The sequence below is a fragment of the Dendrobates tinctorius genome, unplaced genomic scaffold (genome assembly GCF_039654945.1).
Source record: "Dendrobates tinctorius isolate UK_male_01 unplaced genomic scaffold, ASM3965494v1 ptg000045l, whole genome shotgun sequence".
Lineage (NCBI taxonomy): Eukaryota > Metazoa > Chordata > Amphibia > Anura > Dendrobatidae > Dendrobates > Dendrobates tinctorius.
Window position 1 is genome coordinate 485,851 of NW_027361713.1, and position 15,198 is coordinate 501,048.

Below are 15,198 nucleotides of genomic sequence, written 5' to 3' on the forward strand. Positions count from 1 at the left end.
CCACAAACACAATCTTTTAGTCCCCAATTTTTTTTTCATTTTACCAAGGGTAACAGGAGAAATTGAAATACAAAAGTTGTTGTCCAATTCGTCCTGAGTACGCCGATACCCCATATGTGGGGGAAAACCATTGTTTGGGCGCACGGCAGAACTCGGAAGGGAAAGGAGCTCTGTTTGACAATTTTAAACCAAAATTGGCTGGAATTGAGATCTGATGCCATGTCACGTTTGGAGAGCCCCTGATGTGCCTAAACAGTGGAAATCCCCCACATATGACCCCATTTTGGAAACTAGGCCCACCAAGGAATTTATCTACATGTGTGGTGAGTACTTTAAACCCCCAAGTGTTTCACTAAAGTTAATAACACCCGGGCGTGAAAATAAAAAATCATTTTTTCCACAAACACAATCTTTTAGTCCCCAATTTTTTTTTCATTTTACCAAGGGTAACAGGAGAAATTGAAATACAAAAGTTGTTGTCCAATTCGTCCTGAGTACGCCGATACCCCATATGTGGAGGGGACCATTGTTTGGGCGCACGGCAGAGCTCAGAAGGGAAGGAGCGCCGTTTGACGTTTTTTACACCAAAATTGGCTGTAACTGAGATCAGACGTCATGTCGCGTTTGGAGAACACCGGATGTGCCCTAACACCCCCCACAAATGACACCATTTTGGAAACTAGACCCCCCAAAGAACTTATCTAGATGTGTGGTGAGCACTTTAAACCACCAAGTGTTCCATTAAAGTAAAGCGTTGAGCATTGCCATTTGTACGATGTGCAAGGCCAGCTTTTTGTACCACACCTTGGCCTTTCTCAAAGCACTGTAAGGTTGGAGAAGTTGATCAGTAAGACCAATGCCCCCCATGTTTTTGTTGTACCCCAGTACACAGTCTGGTTTGCAGACCTGTGTAGCGGTGCCTCGTACAGTGTTGAGGGCGTTGCCATCACTTCGTATAATGGTCAAGAGAAGGACATTCTTCTTGTCCTTGACCACCAGTAGGTGGTCACTACTTTAGGGTCTGCTGTCACCCTTTCTAAGCATCTGCCCAAGTAGCGTTTTCGGGAGGCCTCTGTGATTTTTGCGGACAGGCAGCGGTACCTCGTGCAGAGAGGAATTTGAAGAGTGGGATGCTGGTATAAAAGTTATCGGTGTAAAGGTGATAACCTTTATCCAGCAGTGGGTGCACCAAATCCCAGACAATTTTCCCACTCACTCCCAGGACAGGTGGGCATTCAGGGTGTTCAATCCTGGTGTCCTTCCCTTAGTAAACTCTAAACCTGTGGGTGTACCCTGAGGTACTCTCACACAGCTTAGCAGTACCTGGCCATCTTGCTGGGCAGGTACTGAGGGAATTTGAGCCTTCCCTTAAAATGAACTAAGGACTCATCCATGCAGATGTCCCTTTGGGGCACGTACACTTCAGCAAACTTTTTGTTGAAGTATTCGATGACAGACCGAACTTTGAACAGACGGTCAAAAAGTTGAGGTCATCTCGTGGGGGACACTGCATTATCGGTATAATGCAGTAGTTTGTGGATGGCCTCAAAAAGAGTCCGGGCCATGACCACTCTGAACACTGGAGTGTTGTATAAAACATCAACACTCCAATATTGCTGAAGTTCTGGCTTCTTCAGGATCTCCATGTGAAGGATCAGGCCCCAAAACTGCATCATTTCAACTGCGTCTACAGGAGTCCAGTTAGAAAATGATGAATTGGGATTTTGTGCCAAAAATTGACGAACATATAAATTAGTTTGGCCCACCGTGATGTTAACAAAAGCCTGAGAAAAAAACTTTGACAAAGTCTATTTCTGTGAGGACGGTGGAATCAAACTTGATTCCCGATTCTGCCACAAAATCAGGATTCAGTGGCTTGTAATTTTCGGGGGGCAAGGTCCATACAGGGTCCGTAATGTGGTGCACTGGTTCATCTTCTGGAATGGTGGGAACTGCCTTATCTTCTGTTCTGGAACGTCTGTGTGGCGGTTCCGCAGAATCCGAGGATGAAGATGAGGAGGAAGAGGATTAAGAATCTGAGAAATAAAGAAATGTGGGATGCTCTCACTCGCTATCAGTGTCAAAGGCAAGGAAAGCATATGCCTCCTCCACTGAATAGCGATGTTGGGACGAACTTGACGGGCTGGACTTATTATGAATATGGTGCTCGTGTCAAGTACTCTATTTTTATCTGTGTGTGGGGGGGGGGGGGATAGTGCTTGGTGCAAACTTTGTCTGAAAAGGAACAGCTAAAAGAAAAAAGCAAATAGGAAGAAAAAAAGGCTGTGAGAAGAAAAATGTAAAACAGCAGGATCGAGCTCTGATAAGTGAACTGTTTCACTTTAAAAGTTCGGCGGCTGCTGGATGTGCGCACGGAGGTGGCGAAAAATAAAAGAATCTAAAACAGCAGACATGAGCTCTGATGAGTGAACTGCGTCACTTATCAAAGTTTGGCAGCTGCTGGATGTGCGCATGGGGTTGCGCAAGGAGGGGTTGAGTAACTAAAGCGAGCACGAGTGTTGATTGGTGAATTTCATCACCAATCAACGCTCAGCGGCTGCTAAATGTGCATACAGAGACGGAGCAAAGGGGGTGGAGGGGGTAAAAAGAGGGGGAAGGGGAGGATGGGGGTATTGGGATGGATGAAGAGAGACTGGGCAGGAATCAGGCATCAAAACACGGTTCTAGTCTCTCTTGTTTCTTGTCCTCTTTCTTTTTTCAGCAGGGATTGTGGTGTCACAAGACCCAGCACAGCAGGAGATCTAGCAGTGTGACCGCTCTGCAGGAATCCTCAGCTACTGTGAGGACCTGCAGAGCAGTCACAGACAGGTCACAGAACAGTCATACCGCTGCTGTGACCTGTCATTGGTGTGATTGATGATGATATCGATCACACCAATCAGAGCTGGCCCTGGTGACCCCAGTGTTGCTAGGCACCGGCCTAGGATCGGAGCTCACAGCTCCGATCCTAGGCAGGTCAAAGGCAGGGAACAGCGCGGTCACACCGCGGCTGTGCCCTGTGATTGGCGCGATCGGCGATTACATTGTTCGCGTCAATCAGCAGCTCCAGGCCATGCCTGGCCTTTCCTAGGCACCGGCCTAGGATCGGTGCTCTTATATCACCGATCCTAGGCAGGTCATCGGCAGGGAACAGCGCAGTAACACCGTGGCTGTGCCCTGCGATTGGAGCGATCGATGTGATCGTCGATCGCGCCAATCTGAGCAGTTTTCGCTGATGCCTGGCATTGCCAAGCACCACCCTAGGATCGAGTACATTGGTACTCGATCCTAGGCTGGGACATCACTCTTTCAGGCAATCTGATTGCCTGAAACAATAAGAGGCGCTGCGATTCACTGTTCAGAATTGAACAGCCAATCAAAGTTATCATGAGTGGGGATGGGCGAGGACACCCCCCCAGGATGCAGACACCATCTTCCCACATGTAAGATGGCGCCGGAATTTAAATATGATCATCGCAACTTCGGTCGCAGTGATCGTATTAAAGATACGACGTACGATACTGTCCATGGTCATACAGGCCCAAGTCACCTGGACGGTATATATAGTACGTCGGATGGAAGAGGGGTTAATATGAAAAATTGTCCATGATCCCTGGTATGCGGTAAATAGGCCCGGCATCATAGTAAGAGAAACATGCCCATATGATGATGCTTGCATCGCCATGCGTCACTGTCTTCAGAGTGTACTGTGGTTTGAATGCAGAGTTTAGGGGGTCGTCTGACCAACTGTTTACGGCCCTTGTACTCAAAAAGGACAATTTTACTTTCAGCAGTCCATAAAATGTTTCTCCATTTCTCTTTAGGCCAGTTTGTGTGTTCTTTGGCAAATTGTATCCACTTCAGTACGTGTCTTTTTTTTTTTTTTTTTTTTTTAACAGTAGGACTTCTTGCTAAGAGATTAGTTTCTCGCTAGCAATTTCTTACTGTCACAGTACTCACAGGTAGAGATGAGCAAATATTTCAATATTCGGTTCGGATTATGATCACCGAATTTGCAATATTCACCGAACATAGCCAAACGTCATTGGAGTCAATGGAAGTACAGATGAGTGAATATGATCGGAAACGATTGTCAAACATAAATTCAGCACAAACATGGTATGAATAGGTCAAATTTGGATTAGGCGATCATTTTCTAAATATATTCGCTCATCTTTACTGACAGGTAACTTGAGACTGTCGTTGATCATCCTGTAGCGGATAATCGGCTGAGCCTTTGCCATTTTGGCTATTCATCCATCCATTTGAATGGTCGTTTTCCGTTTTTTTTTCCACGTCTCTTCGGTTTAACTTTCTATTTTACAGCATTGGAGATCTTTCTAGCTGAACAGCCTATCATTGTCTGCACTTCAAGTTTTAAGGCCCAGTCACACACAGCGAGATGGCCAGCGAGATCGCTGATTTTGTGACGCGCCAGTGATATCGCTGTGTGTGACATGTATCAGTGACTGCCCCCGCCGGGTATCGCTGATCGCGCTGGAACATCCTGGGCCATTTTTTGATCGTTGGTCTCCCTCTGGCCAGCTCGCATCGCTGCGTGTGACAGCGAGAGACCAAGGGTCAGCGACCCTGGGAGCTGGTTTCCAATGTAAACAGCGGGTATCTAAGAGCTGCGCGGCTCTAAGGCTACTTTCACACATCAGTTTTTTGCCGTCAGGCAGGATCCGGCTATTTTTTTTTTTTTTTTTTAAGAAAAAATGGATCCGGCATAAATTTTGGAGAACTGTAGAAACGGATCCATTTTTCTGCCGGATCCGTCTAGCAGGTTATATCTGTTTCCTGGGGGCTGGCCAATTGGATCTGAGCATGCGCAGACTTAAAAAAACGGATCCGGTGGCTGGATACGTCTTTTTTTGGATCCGGCGCATTCCGGTGCCCATAGACTTTCATTGTGGCAAAAAGCCGGAAGCATCGGATCCGGCGCTTCCGGCTTTTTCGCCGGAGACAAAAAACGTTACAGTAGACGTTTTTTCCAGTCGCCGGAATGAGACAAGTAGCCGGATCCGGCAAAACACGGACGAACCGCAATGCCATCCGGCGCGATTACAAGTCAATGGGGAAAAAACGGATCCGGCATTGCATTTCGCCAGATCCGAATTTACAAAAAAAAGCCGGATATCGCCTGAGGGCGCAAAACGGATGTGTGAAAGAGGCCTTAGATACCAGCTGTTTACCTTGGATTCCAGCTTGCTCGCTGGTGGGTCTGTCTATATGACAGCTCACCAGCGATCAGCTAACTATGTCCCAGCGATCCAATCCACGTCGGATCATTGGTGGGATCGTTGGGAAATTGAAGCGTGTAACGGGGTCTTTACCCTCTCCAATCAACTTTTTAATCAGAGTACATAGTTCTTCTGAACAATGTCTCAAATGTCCTTTATGTCACAGGCTTTCAAGGAGAAATGCATGCATAACATGTCCTGGCTTCACTCTTAAGTAAAGGCCCCGTCACACACAGCGAGATCGCGGATTTTGTGACGCCACAGTGATCTTGCCAGCGATATCACGGTTTGTGACATGGATCAGCGACCGCCCCCCCGCTGGGTATCGCTGATCGCGCTGGAACGTCCTGGGCCATTTTTTGATTGTTGGTCTCCCGCTGGCCAGCACGCATCGCTGCGTGTGGCAGCGAGAGACCAGTGATCAGCAACACTGGTTTCCAATGTAAAAAGCGGGTATCTAAGAGCTGCGCGGCTTTTAGATACCCATTTACATTGAAAACCAGCTTGTTCCCTGGTCCTGATCGCTGGAGGGGCTGTCCATGTGACAGCTCACCAGCGATCAGCCTAACTATGTCCCAGCGATCCCATCCATGTCGGATCGTTGGTGGGATCGCTGGGACATCGTTATGTGTAGTGGGGCCTTAAGGGCCACCTGATTCACACCTGTTTCTTAACAGAATGATTGACCTCACTAACTGAACTCCACACTGCTATTATTTTGAACACACCCTCTTTCTATGAATTATTCTAATACACAGACTCAAAAACATGCAGATCATGAATGTGGAGTCTGTTGCGTTTCTTGGAATCTACTGCACTAACTTGTAAATTGTTTGACATGTGGTAATATAATTTATACCAAAAACACTGATTAGTCTGTTTAGTCATATTGGACTGCCCGTGTTTTGAACACTGCTACATTCTTTTTAATAACTATATTTGAATAAATTTGAATTTTTAGTATAAGTATATCTACACATATAATACATGTATGTGTATGCAAACGGGTGTGTAATATAGCGTATATGAGATATATATATATATATATATATATACATACACACACACACACATATATATACACACTGTGTGTGTATATATATATATATATATATGTGTATATATATATATATATACACACACACACACTGTGTGTATATATATATATATATATATATATATATATATATATATATATATATATATATATATATATATATATATATATATATATATATATATATATATATATATATATATATATATATCTCCATCCAACAATGTAGACCAGCTCACTCCTGTGAACCACCTGGAACCACAGCTGATCTGGTTAACTCCGTTGTGCCCGGATCTGGGTGTAGGAGTCCATCCATACAAATGTGAACAACGACAAAGCAAAGTCCAGCAATAACGTGAGCAATCCAGGATGCTGTTAAAAAATGTTTTCTTCTTATTCATAAATCCATTAAAATGCAATGGTCCAAGCAGTTCAAAACAGCAATAACGCAGGAAAGTCGTGCAGATAGGACTGCACGACTTTCCTGCGTTATTGCTGTTTTGAACTGCTTGGACCATTGCATGTTAATGGATTTATGAATAAAAAGAAAACATTTTTTAACAGCATCCTGGATTGCTCACGTTATTGCTGGACTTTGCTTTGTCGTTGTTCATATATATATATATATATATATATATATATATATATATATATATATAATGTATTTTTGGTGTGTTTTTATGCGTTTTTTGAACAGCAATGAATGCTTTTCGGAACTAAATAAAGATATTTGAAAAAACAAAAAAGTTTATGGATGTAATTTTCTTGTTCAACACCTTTTTTCCTGCTTAACTGCCCCTTTCCCAGTCAAAAAATACCAACTATGAGCAGCCTCAGCAATGGCATTTAATATTTGAGGCGCCGATCCTGGCACTTAGCCCTGGTGCAGCCGCAATGGAGTAGCGGAATTACGCAAAGCGCAAGCACGAGGAAGCCTGCTGACCTGTCACAGCGATCTATGATGTGACAGATCAGCGATCTGTCACATGACAGCTATGTCCCCCCTGGGACAATGTAATAAAGTTAAAAAAAAAAAGGTGTAAAAATAATTTATAAAAAAATCGCTAAATAAATTTTAAAAAAAAATATTCCCTAATAAATTCCTTTTTTGGAAATAAAATAAAACAAAACAATAAAAGTACACATATTTGGCATCGCCACGTCCGTAACGACCCACCCTATAAAACTGTCCCATTAGTTAACCCCCTTAGCGAACCCCTTAAAAAATAAAAATAAAAAACAAAGCAAAAAATAATGCTTTATTATCATACCACCGAACAAAGTGCAATAACGCGCGATCAAAAAGACGGATATAAATAACCATGGTACCGCTGAAAACGTCATCTTGTCCCGCAAAAAACGAGCCGCCACACAGCATCATCAGCGAAAAAATAAAAAAGTTATAGCTTGCAGAATAAAGCGATGCAAAAATAATTATTTTTATATAAAATTGTTTTCATTGCATAAAAGGACCAAAACATAAAAAAAAGACATAAATGAGGTATCGCTGTAATCGTACTGACCCGAAGAATAAAACTGCCTTATCAATTTTACCGCACGTGGAACGGTGTAAACGCACCCCCCAAAAGAAATTCTTGAAATGCTGGTTTTTGTTCATTCTGCGTTCAAAAAATTGGAATAAAAAGCGATCAAAAAATGTCACGTGCCCGAAAATGGTACCAATAAAAATGGCAACTCGTCCCGCAAAAAATAAGACCTCACATGACTCAGTGGGTCAAAATACGGAAAAATTATAGCTCAAAATGTGGTGATGCAAAAACTATTTTTATAATAAAAAGCGTCTTTTAGCGTGTGACAGCTGCCAAACATAAAAACCTGCCATAAATAGTAAATCAAACCCCCCCGGTATCACCATCTTAGTTAGGGAAAAATAATAAAATAATTTTTTTTTTTATTAATTTCCATTTTCCCATTAGGGTTAGGGCTGAGATTAGGGTTAGGGGTGTGTTGGGGTTAGGGTTGGAGTTAGAATTGGGGGGTTTCCACTGTTTGGGCACATCAGGTGCTCTCCAAACGCAACATGGCGTCTGATCTCAATTCCAGCCAATTCTGCATTGAAAAAGTCAAATGGTGGTCCTTCCCTTCCAAGCTCTGCCATGTGCCCAAACAATGTTTTACCCCCACATATGGGGTATCAGCCTACTCAGGACAAATTGCAAAACAACTTTTGGGGTCCAATTTCTCCTGTTACCCTTAGGAAAATAAAAAATTGGGGGCAAAAATATCATTTTTATGGAAAAAAATATGATTTTTTTAATTTTCACCCCCTGGTGTTAAAAACTTCTGTGAAGCACTTGGGGGTTCAAAGTGCTCACCACACATCTAGATAAGTTCCGTGGGGGATTTAGTTTCCAAAATGGGGTCACTTGTGGGGGGTTTCCACTGTTTAGGTACATCAGAGGCTCTCCAAACGCAACATGACACCCGCAGATCATTCCATCAAGTCTGCATTCCAAAATGTCACTACTTCCCTTCCGAGCCCCGACGTGTGCCCATACAGTAGTTTCTCCCACATATGGGGTATCAGCATTCTCAGGACAAATTGGACAACAACTTTTGGGGTCCAATTTATCTGTTACCATTGGGAAAATAAAAGAATTGGGGACTAAAAGATCATGTTTGTGGAAAAAATATGATTTTTTTTTTTATTTTCACGCCCGGGCGTTATAAACTGCTGTAAAGCACTGGGGGGTTCAAAGTGCTCACCACACATCTAGATAAGTTCCTTGGGGGGGTCTAGTTTCCAAAATGGTGTCATCTGTGGGGGTTTCCACTATTTAGGCACATCAGGGGCTTTCCAAACGCAGCATGGTGTCCAATCCCAATTCCAGCCAAAAAAGTCAAATGGCGCTGCTTCCCTTCCGAGCTCTGCCATGCGCTCAAATAGTGGTTTACCCCCAAATATGGGATATCAGCGTACTCAGGAAAAATTGCACAATAACTTTTAGGGTCCTGTTACCCTTGGAAAAATAAAAATTGAGGGTGAAAAGATCATTTTTGTGGAAAAAATATGATTTTTTAATTGTACGGCTGTACGTTATAAACTTCTGTGAAGCCCTTGTGGGTTGAAAGTTCTCACCACATATCTAGATAAGTTCCTTGGGTGGTCTAGTTTCCAAAATGGGCTTACTTGTGGGGGTTTCCACTGTTTAGGTACATCAGGAGCTCTCCAAACGTGACATGGCGTCTCATCAGAATTCCAGCCAATTTTGCATTGAAAAAGTGAAACGGCACTCTGAGCTCTGTCATGCACCGAAACAGTGGTCCCCCCACATATCAGGTATCAGCGTACTCAGGAGAAATTGCACAATAACTTTTGCACTCCAATTTCTCCTGTTACCCTTGGTAAAATAAAAAAAATTGGACCTGAAGTAATTTTGTGAAAAAAAGTTAAATGTTCATCTTTTTTAAACATTCAAAAAATTCCTGTGAAGCACCTGAAGGGTTAATACTCTTCTTAAATGTGGTTTTGAGCAACTTGAGGGATGCAGTTTTTGGAATGGTGTCACTTTTTGGTATTTTCTATCATATAGACCCCTCAAAGTGACTTCAAATGTGATGTGGTCCGTAAAAATATAATGGTGTTGCAAAAATGAGAAATTGCTGGTCAACTTTTAACCCTTATAACTTCCTAACAAAAAAAATGTTGGTTCCAAAATTGTGCTGATGTAAACATGTTAAATGTTATTTATTAAGTTTTTTGTGTGCCATATCCCTGTAATTTAAGGGCATAAAAATTCAAACTTGGAAAATTGCGAAATTTTCAAAATTTTCGCCAAATTTCCATTTTTTTCACAAATAAACGCAAGTTATATGAATGAAATTTTACCACTAACATGAAGTACAATAGGTCACGAGAAAACATTCTCAGAATCACCAGGATGCATGGAAGCGTTTCAGAGTTATTACCTCATAAAGGGACAGTGGTCAGAATTGTAAAAATTGGCCAGGTCATGAACGTGCAAACCATCCTTGGGGGTGAAGGGGTTAAAGATAGGTACGCAGGACGCATGCGCATCTATGTGGATCTGAAGGGAAGAAGTACACAGCCCTACGCAGAGCAACTAAGCGCAAGTGTGAACTTAGCCTTAATGCTAACACCATCAGGGCTATTTTTGAAAGACTAGTAATTTTCAATGTATGTATTTATGAATTGTGGAGGTATGTCATTTAAATATATTTTGCATTAACTACCTTCCTATGTTTTATTTTTTCTTTCCTATGGAAACTGTTACCCGTTTTTAGACCAGTAAATTCTTTTTAATGACTTCTTCAATTTCTCATGTTCAGTGATTAGCGCAACGGAACTTTTTTGGTTATTTTATTGGTTATATTATCCCCCCACCGATTTTCACACAGGATCAGTGTCTGTCTGCAGCTTCTTCACCTTCACCTTCTTTTACCCTTATCCTTAAGTTGCTAGTGTAAATCTCTTTACTTCAACAATTGGAACTAGCTTCAGTAGCTGATTTTTGAGATTGGTGACAGCTGTATATACTCTAAACATACAAAGTAAATGTAATTCTTATGTAATGCAGGAAATAATATGTATTCTGATATGACATTTATCTACAGTGTAACAGAGCTGTAACATTTGTAACCTATAGAAACTTACATATGACAGCGATTGCCTCTGTATTCTGCTCCTACTCTGAGGCACATGTGAACATAAGGAAGACCTTACCAAGAAGGGACTTTTAGAAGTCAGAAGAGTGGCAATTGCAAACTTTTTTTTTTAAATCTAAGCAATATAAAACAAAGTGAACAGATGGTCCAGGTGGCAGGACCTCCACAGCAGCAACATACTGATCATGTGCAAGCAAGCCGTAGTATACTGCAGGACTATGCCAGCAGAATCAGATCACAGAAGGATTGTTTGGAGCTTGTTCTCACGGCAATACCATTGTATCAAGCTTGAAAAATGGTAGGAATAGGTGTTTCATGGTAAAATGAAGATGTATTGAAACAATAATAAAATAGATGGTTGTCCATTAATTTTAAAGAGGTTGCATGGAAGACATAAGGGTGTTTTTTCTTGCTATAAGGTCTCTTTTGTTACTGCCACTGGAGTTACAGTTGAGCTCCATCACAATATCAGAGAGCACATACTTAGGCTATGTGCACACGTTGCGGATTCTGCTGCGGATCCGCAGCAGTTCTGCTGCGGATCCGCAGCAGTTCTGCTGACATGGTACAGTACCATATTAGCCTATGTATTTGAAATCCACTGTGCACATGGTGCGGATTTTTCTGTGCGGATTTGCTGCTGATTACAATCCGCAGCATGTCAATTCTTTTTGCGGAATCCGCAGCGGTTTCACACCTTTAACATTGTAGAGGTGCAGCCCAATCCGCAACGTGTGCACATAGCCTTAGGGAAGAGTGGCACTGATTCTAGAAAACAAATGACCCTTTTTCTTCTGCTGTGATGCAACGCTTTAAAAACCTTGAGGTACCATCAAATTGATTATTACTGGGGAAAAAAAAAGTATGAGTTTATTCAATTAGTGTCCATTAGGTTAGTTCTTAAACGGAATCTGTCAGCAGGAATTCACACCCAAACTATGTATATGTACATGTAACTCTTTCACAGAAAAGTCCAGCAATACCTTTAGATTGCCAATCAGGTCTTCCATTTCTGAGGAAAAAAAATGTTAGAAAGTATATGCAAATGAGGCTGAAGAGCTATTGTAGATCTGAAGCCTCTGCTATTTCGCCACTCAGAACTGCCTCTTCCTACTTGCCTAACAGCTCCATTATTGTGTGACTTCAGGCAAAGGAGCTGCAAATCAAGCAGGAGGCAGTGCTGAGCAGGGGATAAAGCAAGAATGACAGAGGCTTCAGATCTACAATAGCTCTTCAACCTCATTTACATATCAATTGAAAGGCCGATTTCTCAGGAAAGGCGGAGCAGACAGGCCATGTGGGTATTGCTAGACTTGTAGGTGAAGGAGTTACTTGCATATATAAATAGAGTAACCAAAACAAATGGATGTAAGAGATAAAAATAAATAAAAAATGTACTTATATAAAAATATCTATAATAATTATAAAAAATCTATCCCGTCCAAAAACACCAAGTGGAAACCAATCAAAAATGAGTGAACCTAAGCACTGGATATGGATCACAATGGAAAATAAAAGATAATGGATAAAAATTATAAATAAAAAAAATAAAACAGTACAGACCAAAAGTTTGGACACACTTTCTCATTCAAAGAGTTTTCTTTATTTTCATGACTATGAAAATTGTAGATTCACTCTGAAGGCATCAAAACTATGAATTAACACATGTGGAATTATATAATTAACAAAAAAGTGTGAAACAACTGAAAATACTGTATGTCTTATATTCTAGGTTCTTCAAAGTAGCCACCTTTTTCTTTGATTACTGCTTTGCACACGCTTGGCATTCTCTTTTATGAGCTTCAAGAGGTAGTCACCGGAAATGGTTTTCACTTCACAGGTGTGCCCTGTCAGGTTTAATAAGTGGGATTTCTTGCCTTATAAATGGGGTTGGGACCATCAGTTGTGTTGTGCAGATGTCTAGTGGATACACAGCTGATAGTCCTACTGAATAGACTGTTAGAATTTGTATTATGGCAAGAAAAAAGCAGCTGAGTAAAGAAAAACGAGTGGCCATCATTACTTTAAGGAATGAAGGTCAGTCAGTCCGAAAAATTGGAACATTGGGACAACTTTGAAAGTGTCCCCAAGTGCAGTGGCAAAAACCATCAAGTGCTACAAAGAAACTGGCTCACATGAGGACCGCCCCAGGAAAGGAAGACCAAGAGTCACCTCTGCTGCGGAGGATAAGTTCATCCGAGTCACCAGCCTCAGAAATCGCAGGTTAACAGCAGCTCAGATTAGAGACCAGGTCAATGCCACACAGAGTTCTAGCAGCAGACACATCTCTACAACAACTGTTAAGAGGAGACTTTGTGCAGCAGGCCTTCATGGTAAAATAGCTGCGAGGAAACCACTAAGGACAGGCAACAAGCAGAAGAGACTTGTTTGGCTAAAGAACACAAGGAATGAACATTAGACCAGTGGAAATCTGTGCTTTGGTCTGATGAGTCCAAATTTGAGATCTTTGGTTCCAACCACCATGTCTTTGTGCGACGCAGAAAAGGTGAACAGATGGACTCTACATGCCTGGTTCCCACTGTGAAGCATGGAGGAGGAGGTGTGATGGTGTGGGGGTGCTTTGCTGGTGACACTGTTGGGGATTTATTCAAAATTGAAGGCATACTGAACCAGCATGGCTACCACAGCATCTTGCAGCGGCATGCTATTCCATCCGGTTTGCGTTTAGTTGGACCATCATTTATTTTTCCAACAGGACAATGCCCCCAAACACACCTCCAGGCTGTGTAAGGGCTATTTGACCAAGAAGGAGAGTGATGGGGTGCTACGCCAGATGACCTGGCCTCCACAGTCACCAGACCTGAACCCAATCGAGATGTTATGGGTGAGCTGGATCGCAGAGTGAAGGCAAAAGGGCCAACAAGTGCTAAGCATCTCTGGGAACTCCTTCAAGACTGTTGGAAGCCCATTTCCGGTGACTACATCTTGAAGCTCATCAAGAGAATGCCAAGAGTGTGCAAAGCAGTAATCAAAGCAAAAGGTGGCTACTTTGAAGAACCTAGAATATAAGACATTTTAAGTTGTTTCACACTCTTTTGCTAATTATATAATTCCACATGTGTTAATTCATAGTTTTGATGCCTTCAGAGTGAATCTACAATTATCATAGTCATGAAAATAATGAAAACTCTTTGAATAGAAGGTGTGTCCAAACTTTTGGTCTGTACTGTATATACTAAAATATGAAAGAGGGGCAATATTAATAAAGATAAAAAAGCTTTATTGGAGATGAATTGGCAAAAACATTGGCACTATGTGCAAAAAGTGCCAGCAAGCATAAAATATAAAAATAGACGTTAGAAAAAAACACACATGAATAATTAAAAACAAGATGGGGACCAGATATAAATTATAAGGTGCAGAGGGACTAAATTCCTATGAATAATAATACATAACAATAAAGTAGTTGAATAATGGTGATAAATATTAAGTCCCCAATGATACCAAAATATGCCACACAAAAAATATATATACTCAAATAAACACATGGTAGACAATGATGGTCTACAAAAATATATCCAATATATAGTAGCGATATTACTACCGCTCAAATCTCATAATCCAGCGACAAAGTCCCATAGAATAATACCAGGGGTCAGGGACTAAACCGGGAAAGTAGAGGAGATTATATCCTTCGGTACACACAACATTGTTGTAACGAGGATGAGCATTACCAAACAAAATGGTGTGGTGTTGGGGTCCCAGGAAGGAGGTGTGGCGCACTCCCCGATGCGCGTTTTCGGAAGAGTCCTTCGTCAGGGGCTGATACTAGGGGATTTCATACTACATAAATAGTATGAAATCCTGCTGACAGATTCCTTAAATGGACACTAACTAACTTTAGATTCTAATTTAAGATAGTGTATTCCTTCAACGTTGTTATATATCATTACTCTGACATTAATACACTTTTACAAAGTGAAGGAAGAACCCCTCTTGTTTTTAACATACCTCCTCAGCAAGTGACCAATTGAAAGACCGGTCTTGTTCCAGAGGTGACCAGATCTTTATATTGTAGTCTATTCCAGATGATGCTAAAACTGTTAACACAGAAAAGGTAAGCATTATAACAAGACCAAGCAAAAATAATAATAAACCCTGATGTTCTAAATTTTTACTGCAATTGTTCTTTGGTATACTGCATTTTTAACGCTTAATTATTTATATATCTGAAGCTATGTCATGCAAATCCAACTTCAACATGTCCCACTACCTTTTCAGAATTTCCCC

General features: G+C 41.5%; 1 protein-coding gene across 6 annotated transcripts in view; it reads right to left on the reverse strand.

Moving 5' to 3' along the window:
- DCAF6 (DDB1 and CUL4 associated factor 6) overlaps nucleotides 1-15,198 on the reverse strand; it is a 569,725-nt gene that overhangs the window by 28,673 nt on the left and 525,854 nt on the right. For all 6 annotated transcript variants that reach the window (XM_073575570.1, XM_073575573.1, XM_073575569.1 and 3 more), the window contains one exon: nucleotides 14,920-15,008. In XM_073575570.1, coding sequence (XP_073431671.1) covers nucleotides 14,920-15,008 — 89 coding nt within the window. The remainder of the gene's footprint in view (nucleotides 1-14,919; nucleotides 15,009-15,198) is intronic.